Here is a 10,226-nt window from a genome sequence, read left to right on the forward strand (position 1 = left end):
GCCTCTCCTGGCAGGGCCCTCTCAGGGGAGCAGCCTTGATGGGGAGGGGCCCTCTGCTCTTCCTTCTCCCTGTAGGGATTCCCTGCTGCTGGAGACTGGCTTCCTGGCGGTGCTGGTGGCCCCCCTGAGGCAGCCCCCCCACCAGAAGCAGCCCCCCCAGGGTGGGCTGGCAGGAACCTTGCCCCACGAAGGCCTCCCCTTCTGGCTCGTGCGCTGGCTGCTGTTTCGCCTCATGTTCGCCTCGGGTGTGGTCAAGCTGACCAGCCGTTGCCCCACGTGGTGGGGGCTCACTGGTGAGGGTCCCCGCCTGCACACGGGGCAGCCTCGGGGGGCGCTGCCCAGCCCTGACCACCCACCGTCCCCCGCAGCCCTCACCTACCACTACGAGACGCAGTGCCTGCCCACGCCTGCTGCCTGGTTCGCCCACCACCTGCCCGTCTGGCTGCACAGGCTCAGCGTGGTGGCCACCTTCCTCATCGAGATCGCGGTGCCCCCTCTGTTCTTCGCCCCTGCTCGCCGCCTACGCCTGGCTGCCTTCTACTCCCAGGTGAGCGGGCAGATGCCCGTCAGGAAACAGGCGGGAGTTGGCCTTCTGACCACCCGGGGTCCCGTTGGGGACTGGGTCGCTGCCGCCCGCAGTCAGGAGGCTCGTGGGCAGAGGCCGGGTTAGCTCTAGGCAGGAAGGTGTGCCTGTGGGGCGGAGCAGGGCCTCGCTGGAGGACGTCGGGCTCAGATCGGCAGGGGCGTGAGGTGTGCTGAGCTTGCGTTTTCTCCAAGCGGTGTTGGGGAGCCGTGGTCGGTATGAGCAGAGGGGACAGCACGAGGCCAGGGATGCTGCAGAGGGGGAAGGAGGCCTGCAGGAGAGACCTAGGCGTGGGGGGCAGGCTCTGAAGGGCCCAGACGGGGGCGCTGGTTGGAGTTCTGAGCACAGACCCTCCTGCAGGTCTTGCTGCAAGTCCTGATTATCATCACTGGGAACTACAACTTCTTCAACCTGCTCACCCTCGTGCTCACCACCTCCCTGCTGGATGACAGGCACCTAGCGGCCGAGGCTGGCAACAGCCGTCGCAAGAAGACACCTGCCTGTGAGTGTCACCTGTCCCGGCAGCCAGCCGTCCTCACCCACGTCTCCTTCCCCCAGCAGTCCCCTCTGGCCTCCGCTCTAGCTCCCCAGCCTCCTGGCTGCCCACCCTCCGCCCTGTTCCCAGCTGGCCAGGACTGTCTTGCCCTGCAGCCTGGCCCAAGGCCCTGCTGGCCCTGCCGGCCCTGTTGCTGGAACTGGCCGCCTACGGGCTGCTGGCCTACGGCACCGTGCACTACTTTGGCCTGGAGGTCGACTGGGAGCAGCGCACCATCCACTCTAGAACCAGTGAGTGCCAGCTGGGTGCCAGGGGGCAGGGGCTGGACTGGGCTGCCTGTCCTCACACCCCTTCCTTCCACAGCCTTCACCTTCCACCAGTTTTCCCAGTGGCTGAAGATGGTGACCCTACCCACCATGTGGCTGGGGGGCGCCTCCCTCGCCTGGGAACTGCTGACCTCCCTCTGGAGGTAAATGCAGGGGGGTGGCGGGGGGCGGCGCGGGCTGTAGAGCTGTGCAGAGCAGGGCTGACGCACTTGGCCCCTGACCCTCAGGTGGACCCAGGTGCAAGGGTTGCTACAGAAGCTCTGGACTGCAGTCCAGCTGTCCATCTTTGGCACTGCCACCGTGGCCATGTTCCTGGTCAGCCTGGTGGGTAGCACTTCACAGGGGATCGGGAGAGGGGCTGGGAGGGGCGGGAGGAACAGCACTGAGCCTCCGCCCACCGCCTCCAGGTGCCATACTCCTACATGGAGCCCTCCACCCACGGGCGCCTCTGGACTGGGGCCCACCGCCTATTTGGCGCCGTGGAGCACCTGCAGCTGGCCAACTCCTACGGCCTCTTCCGACGGATGACCGGCCTGGGTGGGCGGCCCGAGGTGGTGCTGGAGGGCAGCTATGACAAGCAACACTGGACGGTGAGCACTCCACGGGCGGGGAGCCCAAGGGGGGTGGGGTTGTCGGGGAGGATGGGGGGAAACCAGGTCTAGCTGCTCTCCCAACCCGGCTGGGTGTGGCGCACAGGAGATCGAGTTCATGTACAAGCCTGGGAACGTGAGCCGGCCACCCCCTCTCGTGGCGCCCCACCAGCCGCGCCTCGATTGGCAGATGTGGTTCGCGGCCCTGGGCCCGCACACACACAGCCCGTGGTTCACGAGCCTGGTGCTCTGCCTGCTGCAGGGCAACGAGCCAGGTGAGGCTGGAGCAGAGGGTCGGGCTTGCTGGGGGGCTTATGGGCAGGGCTGAGGGAGCAGCCAGCTGAGCCCACTCCCCCGCAGTGATCCGCCTCATCCAGAGCGACGTGGCTAGGTACCCCTTCCACAAGCAGCCACCCACCTACGTGCGAGCTCAGCGCTATAAGTACTGGTTCTCACAGCCCGGGGAGCAGGGGTAAGGCTGGGGCACCCGGTGGGGGGTGGGGCCTGGGGGCTCCCCATCGCCTGAGCTCCCCGTCCTGTTGCAGCCAGTGGTGGCGACGCCAGTGGGTGGAGGAATTCTTCCCCCCCGTGTCCCTGGGGGACCCGACACTGGACACGCTACTCAGGCAGTTTGGTCTCCAGGTAGGAAAGTGCTGGCCAGGCTGGGGGTGCTGACAAGGATGACCTCCACCCCCAGGGACGACCCCTCCTGACCCCCCTCAATCCTGCCCCCACAGGACAAGAGCCCCCGCCGGGCCCGCAGCTCCAGCAACGCCCTTGCCCAGGCCCTCCAGTGGGTACGGAGGCAGCTGTCGCCCCTGGAGGCCCCCACCCTGCTCTGGGGACTCATCCTCGCAGTGGGGGCCATCAGGGTCCTGCAGGCTCTGCTGGGGCCCCGTCCCTCCCGAGCCTCCCCTCCCCCCAGGGAGGAGAAGCACAGGCCGGCACCCAAGAAGGACCCGGGAGTGGCCACGGACCAGGCTGCACCCGCCCCCAACAGCAGCAACAGTGGCTCCCAGACTGCCCGGCGGAAAAAGTAGCCGTGTTCCGTCTGCCACACGTCGGAGGGTCGGCATCCCCACACCTCTGGCCTCTGAAGCTGGACATGGCCCAGCCACCGTGCCTTAGCCAGTGGTCCTGGCAGACGCAGGCTGGGGTGCTGCCCAGGGGGCAGGCTCTGGCTGCCCTGCTGCTTCAAGGGTCCACTTGTCCCCCACTGCGCCGACCACGTCCCTTCCAGGGCCCCCTCTGGCCTGGACAGTGGCCCCGGAGGTGGGTGTGGGACCAGCTCAGAGCCCTTCCCAGGACGTGGTGCAGGACTGGGGTCCGAGTCTGCAGAGGCCCGAGTCTGATGCCAGCCCAGCCCACCATTTGGTTCGTGAACCAATAAAGGTTCTTCATGCTTGACCGTGCTGTCTCCTTCCCACAGGGAGGCCTGCGGACAGGCCCCTGTTGTGGGCACAGCCCAGCTGCTGTCCAGCTGTTGCTGACCTGGCTCCTTGGGTGTCTTTGCTCTGCCCTCCTCAGTGTTCCCCTCTGTAAAATGGACACGAGGACCTGGTCTGGCACCGCTCAGGGCCCCAAGCCTCAGTCAGCACAGCCTGGCCCACCTGTCAGGTCTGCACATCAGAGCTGCGAGGCCAGTCAGGGAATGTGGGGCCTGGAACCCACCCAAACCCAGCCCCGTGTCCTGCTGCAGCTCCTCAGGTCACTGCCCTCGGGAAAGAAACGAAGATTCAGAGCACTGGGCGCTGCTTGGGCCAGAAAGAAGGCGAGGTGGGGCGGGGGCCGGGGGCCGCAGGTGGCCGGTAGGAAGGTCTGAGCACCACTGAGCAAGGGAAGACCTGAGAGGCCAGAGCAGGAGAGGGTGTGGTCGCGGGGGAAAGAGGAGCTGGGCCCTGGGTCAGGGTGGAGGAGGGCACCGTCCAGGTTTCCATTTGGGGGTGGGTTGTCAATCAGGTCACTGCCGTCTGTGGGCACTTGCAGCTCAGCCTTCCCTCTGCCCCTCAACCCCCACCCTGCAGGCTCACCACAGAGCCCCGGACAGCTTGCCCAGCTGTGCCCAGCTCCTCTCCATGTCACTGACAAACCCACAGCCACTCATGACTCAGGTGGACCTGGGACCTGAGTTTTCGGGTGGGTTCAAAAGTGCTCTGGCCCTGGCCAGTGTGGCTCGGTTGGTTGGGCATCGTTGTGGGCACTGAAAGGTTGCCAGTTTGATGCCTGGTCAGGGCACATGCCTGGGTTTTGTTGGGCTGGACCCCAGTGGGGGCATGCAGGAGGCAGCCAATCCATGATTCTCATCGATGTTTCTATCTCTCTCTCCCCCTCTCCCTTCCTCTCTGACATCAATAAAAATATATATATTTTAAAATACTCTGGCCCTAGCCAGTTTGGCTCGATGGACAGAGTGTCGGCCTTCGGACTGAAGGGTCCTGGGTTCGATTCCTGGTCAGGTCACATGCCCAGGTTGCAAGCTTGATCTCTAGTAGGGGGCGTGCAAGAGGCAGTTAATGATGTTTGCAGGCAGCTGAGCCGTGGGCCTGTCTATACAGGGCGCTGCCGGCTTCCACTGACTCTGGCCACTGGACTTGGCTGTTCTCGGGTCCAGCGGTTCCCCGCACCTGTTCCGCACATCCCTCAGCCTCCCGGTCAGCAGCCTTTTCCCAGCGGAGGTGAGCGCGGCCTCGCCGGCTCAGCCAGGTGGCTGCCGTGTCCAAGTGCTGCCGGTGTCTGGGGGAAGCTCTGCTTCCCTGGGAACCACATTCCACAGGAGCATCACACGAGGCACCCAGACACCGGCAGCTGCAACAGTTTCACCGGGGCCGCTGGGAGCAGGAGTGAGACGCACTTCACCCGTCGGCCCTGGAAGCTGTACTGTGGGCTCAACACAGGCATCTTCGCAGGCTCAGTGGCTGAGCATCGATCTATGAATCAGGAGGTCACAGTTCGATTCCCTGTCAGGGCACATGCCCAGGTTGCAGGCTTGATCCCCAGTGTGGGGCGTGCAGGAGGCAGCTGATCAATATTTCTATCTACCCCCTCCCTCTCTCTAAAATCAATAAAAATATATATATTTTTAAAAAGTTGATTGGCATCCATGGACCCAGTCATCTGGTCCAGGACACCTTTATTCTTAAAAATTATGGAGGACTCCAAAGAGCTTCTGTTTATGAGGGTTATATCAATATTTACCGCCCTGGAAATTAAACAAATTCTTTACATATTTACTTATTGACTTTATTTAAACATAAATTCATAACATGTTCCAATAATAACAAAATGTTTAATGCAAATTAACTATTCCCCACAATAGTAAGTGAGAAGAGTGGCATAGTTTTACATTTTTGCAAAATCATCTTTAATGCCTGACTTCTCATATCTGCTTCTGGTCAACCTGTTCCAATATCTCCTTGGTCGAAATACATGACGAACATTGGGCCTCACACCGATATGTAGTTGGAAAGGGAAGAGTATTTTAGAATATTCTCCAGTCATTGCACATATTCTAACTCCACATCATGACTCTAAGGAGTCGTTTCTTAGGGGCTCATTGCAATTTGGGGTGTGAAGCCATACCAGAGAAGTTTCTGTTCTCTGTCACATGAAAATCCACTGGTGCATTTTGCATGATTTTGGAGCATCACATGTGGGTCATTTGGAAAATAATAGTTCATGGAATTATGCAGATCTTCTGAATGTTGACACGTCTGTCCTATTGTACAATCTCAAAAACAATCACGTTCACTAATATCACCGTCCATCTTATCAAAAAACCTTTAACTATGAGTCAGCTGTCAAGTTCACAGCAGTGGACAGTGATGGACACGCCTGCTGGTCTCAGTCTATTGATTGTAACCCTATCAGCCAGAAATGCCTGGGGGACAGTCAGCTGGGCCCACTCACCTGGCCCAGGTGCGTTTCCCACAAACATCTCCCCTTCCCAAACCTGAGTTACCACTGGACAGATCCTTGTGGTTATTACGATCACAAGGTTCCCTTCATGAATAACCATTGGGAAACTTTGAAAAAAGAGTTTATTTCTCACAGGACATGCCAGGGGGCACACAGCAAGGTGAGAGAGAACACTCCGGGCGGGGGTGGGGGGGCTGCTTTTATTGTGTCGAGGTGGGTCCTAGGGTTTTCTGGGCTCACTGTTTGGTAAAGTTAAAGCATAAGAGGAGTAATTAGAGTGAAGGAAGAGATATAAAAGACAACTAACTAAAATGGTCAGTTATCAATCAACCAATATCTCTTACAACAAAGGAGCCTGGTTGGAGGGAGTTGGCCCTTTGCCTAGTCCTGTGGCTGTACTGTGTCTATTCCAGACGCCGCCTCTAAGCCAGCCCTCTTTGAAAGGGGCCTCTGCAATCCAAGCTTAAGTCAGGCACTTGCTATAAAAGCCAAATGCCAGGGCTTTCACTCACACAATTTCCTCAAAATCCTAGTATTTGCTCAGAAGCTAAGTGTTACTGTTGGCAACCAATGCTGTCTTTGTCTTCCTGAAGTGACAGTGTCCTCTTCTTAAAGTGTAAGTAGATGCCTGCTGGCCCTGGCCAGGGACCTCGGTTGGTTGGAGTATCGTTCCAATAGGCCAAGGTTGCTGTTTCGATCCCTGGTCAGGGCACATGCAAGAATCAACCAATGAGTGCATCAATAAGAGCGACAACAAGTCAAGGTTTCTTTCTCTCTTTCTCTCTCTCTCCCTTTCACTCTCTAAAATAAATAAAATAAGTAGCCCTAGCTGGTTTGGCTCAGTGGATAGAGCGTCGGCCTGTGGACTCAAGGGTCACAGGTTCAATTCCAGTCAAGGGCACATACCCGGGTCTCGGGCTCGATCCCTAGTAGGGGGCATGCAGGAGGCAGCCAATCAATGATTCTCTCTCATCATTGATGTTTCTATTTCTCTCTCCCTCTCCCTTCTTCTCTGAAGTCAATAAAAATATATGAAAATAAATAAAACCCTATATAATAAAGTGGTAATATGCAAATTGATCCTCACTCCTTCACACCATCACAAGATGGCTGTGCCCACAGCGGAGGCGGGGAGGGGGACCTGAGGCTGCGCCCCCCCCCACCCGATGGGGCTTGACGGGGGACCTCAGGACACGCCCCCACCTGGTGGGGCTTGACGGAGGTGGGGCTCGCCGGGTCTGGGTCTCACGTGATTTCAAGGTGCATGCGGGTGGGTGGGGACTTGACTCTGGGTCCTGCGGCGTGCCCCAGACTCTGACAGGAGGAAGATTTTCATATACATTTTACTAATTTTCTTTCATCTCTGACACTTCTATTATAGAGAAAGGGCAAATAGCAATATTAAAATATTTCCTCTAATTAATTCCCTTTTAATGTGCACAGATTTCATGCACCAGGCCACTAGTAAGTAAATAAATAATAACATTTTAAAAAAGAAAGGAAAGACAGCCTGCTAAGTAGCCAAGACTGAATGACTGTGGTTTATCTATCGGTCCGAGTAAAACTGTCAGGGCACATGCCCAGGTTGAGCTGGAAACTCAACCACCCAAGGACTTTTCCTTGAGGCAACTGTCATGTTTCATACTCAGCAGAAGCATTCTTCTCATTTTTTGTCACACGAAAGATAAAAAAAAAAAAAAGACCCATATTCAAGGATAGAGAATTAAGAAAAATAATAACTTACTCCTTGGACAAAAACATTTTTTTTTAAATATATTTTTATTGATTTCTGAGAGGAAGGGAGAGGGAGAGAGAGAGAAACATCAATGATGAGAGAGAATCTTTGATCGGCTGCCTCGAGCCCGCAACCCCGGCCTGTGCCGATTCCCGTGACCTCTGGCCGGTCAAAGACATTCTTGAGCAAATGACCTTTTCTGAACTGGTGGTGTGTGGCCTGAAGGACACAGGACCAGCACTTTGGGGCACCGTCTGGATCTGTGCAGGTCGGCAGCCGTTTTACCGCTATTGCACGTATGTCATTGTGAATGTCTCCTCAGTGAAAAAGGCGAATAATGTCTCAGTGTATTGCACCAGCATCGACTCTCCAGGCCCGGAAAGGTTCTCACGCTCTTCGGAACCGGAACCGCTGCTAGAGCACAAATCAGCCTTGGGCATGGGCTGACATTAGGGCCTTGAACTTGTTGTTGTATTTTCGTGGGCCGTTTGCGCCTTTAGAAGCAACCACCCTTCCTCTAGGGCCGCTCATAGTCCCCAAACCACAGCAAGTCCCCAGAGTCTAGCGTAGACCAAAGGAGAACATTCTTCTATGGGGGGAGGGGGGATGTCCGGGCTGTTGTAAACAGAGAATCTATTGGATGAAGCTTGGAGTTGAAAGTGTCCTGGCTTTCCATTGGCTGAGCTGGGGCAGTCTTTCATTGGCTGAGTAGTTGCCCATCTTCTTGCCCAGCTAGCAGGGGCTGAGAGCTCCTGGACGGGCCCTGCAACTCCATCTGTTTATTCATCTTCGCACCGTCAACAGCTCCTCCGTCCAGAGTAGCAAAGGCGCTGATTCGCTGCTCTGTCCCGCAGGGCACGGGCGGCGGTTTCCGACACCAGTGGGGGTTCCCAACTTCCGGCCCCAACAGGCCTGGAAACAAATCTACACTCTCTGTTACCTGCAACCCACTTTCTCAGAGTAAACTGGCTCCTTTAAAGAGGAATGTTACCGATTGAAGGGTGTTGGCCGACCTGCCCCCCAGGCCATGGAAACGGGGGCTGCTGCCCTAATTGCACGGGAAGAGCTGGAGGAGGGGTGGAGGGCGGGGGCAGAGGAGTCAGGCGGTTGGATGCAGCACAGGCTGGAGGGAGAGCCAAGCCCGCCCTCGGTGGGCTCCGTAACTGTCCCAATGCCCCAGGACCCCCACAGAGGCCCGACAGTCCCCTGGGTGGGCAGAAATATGGGGCCCTGGCCTCCACTGCTCTCCCCCAACCTGGGCCAGTTTAGGGTCTGACAGGGGTACAAGGAGGCTCTGGGGCCCGGGGACAGGGGCAAAGGCGGCTGCTCCCACCCTGCACTGGGAGGCTCCACAGGGGTGGCATCAGGATGGCCACTTTGGACCCAGAGGGGCAGCCCACCGAGCACCGCCCCTCCCCCAACTCTGGGCTCATTCTTCTCCTCCCCACCCCAGCCTCCTGCGAGACCTGCGGGCTCGCTGACCTGACCTCCGGGAGGCAGAGGCCCGTCCTGCCCCTCCCCCAACTCTGGGGCTCATTCTTCTCCTCCTACGAGACCGGCCTGCTCGCTGACCTGACCTCCGGGAGGCAGAGGCCCGTCCACCCTGAGGCATGCCCTCCATGGCCCCATCGCCCAGGTCTCATCGAGACTCAGCTCCCCGCTTCCTGCCTCGCCAGCCCCCACACACCCATGGAGCAACTCCAGGAGGGACCCACTCGACGTCCTGTACCTGCGCCTGCCCTGCCCGATCTCACCGGCTGGGAGGGCGGTGGAGAAGGGCAGCCACCCCTCCTCCCCGATGCTGCCCAGCGATGGAGGGAGCAGGTCAGCTCGGAGTTTCCTGAGGGGAGAAGAGCTTGACCCTGTTCTCTCCTGAGGTCAGCGCCCAGCAGCTCTGGGCACACGGGGAGGGACAGTGGGTTTGGGCAGGACAGGGGGCTGGGCCGAGCACAGCCTGAGCCGGGCAGGAGGGCTGCAGGCAGCATCTCTGATGGCCACAACGAGAGGTCAGAGTGGAGGTGGACGTTCAAGAGGTGATGGAGTTTTCAGCCCCTACGTGTGGATTTGAAATACCGTTTCCCACTCAAAGAAACCAGGGTTCCTTGTACATAGTCCCATACACCACAAGGTTGCGGGTTCCATTCCCAGTCAGAGCGCATACTGGGTTTTGGGTTTGATCCCCAGTCCGGGTGCTATGAGAGGGTGCTCTCTCACATCAATGTCTCTCTCTCCCTCTCTCTCTCTCTCTCTCCCCCCCCCCATATATACCCTATATAATAAGAGGTAATATGCAAATTGACCATCGCACCCTCGTGCACAAGATGACCACCCCCATGTGGTCACAAGATGACCACCCCATGTCATCACAAGATGGCTGCCACAAGATGGCCGGCAGGGGAGGGCAGTTGGGGACAATCAGGCCAATAGGGGAGCAGTTAGGTGTCGATCAGGTTGGCAGAGGAGTGGTTAGGGGGTGATCAGGCTGTCAGGCAGAAGCAGTTAGGGGCTATCAGGCAGGCAGGCAGGCAGGCAGGCAAGCAGTTGGGAGCCAGCAGTCCCGGATTGTGAGAGGGATGTCTGA

General features: G+C 58.0%; 1 protein-coding gene and 1 long non-coding RNA gene across 2 annotated transcripts in view; one reads left to right on the plus strand and one right to left on the minus strand.

Annotated features, from left to right (window-relative positions):
- LMF2 (lipase maturation factor 2) overlaps positions 1 to 3,402 on the plus strand; it is a gene marked incomplete at its 5' end in the record, with an annotated part of 3,693 nt that extends 291 nt beyond the window's left edge. Inside the window, 11 exons of the mRNA XM_005868251.2 lie at positions 76 to 293; positions 369 to 547; positions 944 to 1,085; positions 1,235 to 1,369; positions 1,443 to 1,548; positions 1,633 to 1,729; positions 1,813 to 1,995; positions 2,102 to 2,270; positions 2,356 to 2,467; positions 2,541 to 2,637; positions 2,733 to 3,402. Coding sequence (XP_005868313.1) covers positions 76 to 293; positions 369 to 547; positions 944 to 1,085; positions 1,235 to 1,369; positions 1,443 to 1,548; positions 1,633 to 1,729; positions 1,813 to 1,995; positions 2,102 to 2,270; positions 2,356 to 2,467; positions 2,541 to 2,637; positions 2,733 to 3,035 — 1,741 coding nt within the window. The remainder of the gene's footprint in view (positions 1 to 75; positions 294 to 368; positions 548 to 943; positions 1,086 to 1,234; positions 1,370 to 1,442; positions 1,549 to 1,632; positions 1,730 to 1,812; positions 1,996 to 2,101; positions 2,271 to 2,355; positions 2,468 to 2,540; positions 2,638 to 2,732) is intronic.
- A 4,717-nt stretch (positions 3,403 to 8,119) lies between these two features.
- On the minus strand, positions 8,120 to 9,833 carry LOC106726432. The gene is made up of 2 exons (XR_001362505.1): positions 9,202 to 9,833; positions 8,120 to 9,111 (listed from the first exon to the last, which is right to left on the minus strand). It is a non-coding gene; the product is annotated as an uncharacterized LOC106726432 (long non-coding RNA).
- Between the last annotated feature and the right edge of the window lie 393 nt (positions 9,834 to 10,226).

This window comes from Myotis brandtii, unplaced genomic scaffold, assembly GCF_000412655.1.
Source record: "Myotis brandtii unplaced genomic scaffold, ASM41265v1 scaffold2658, whole genome shotgun sequence".
Lineage (NCBI taxonomy): Eukaryota > Metazoa > Chordata > Mammalia > Chiroptera > Vespertilionidae > Myotis > Myotis brandtii.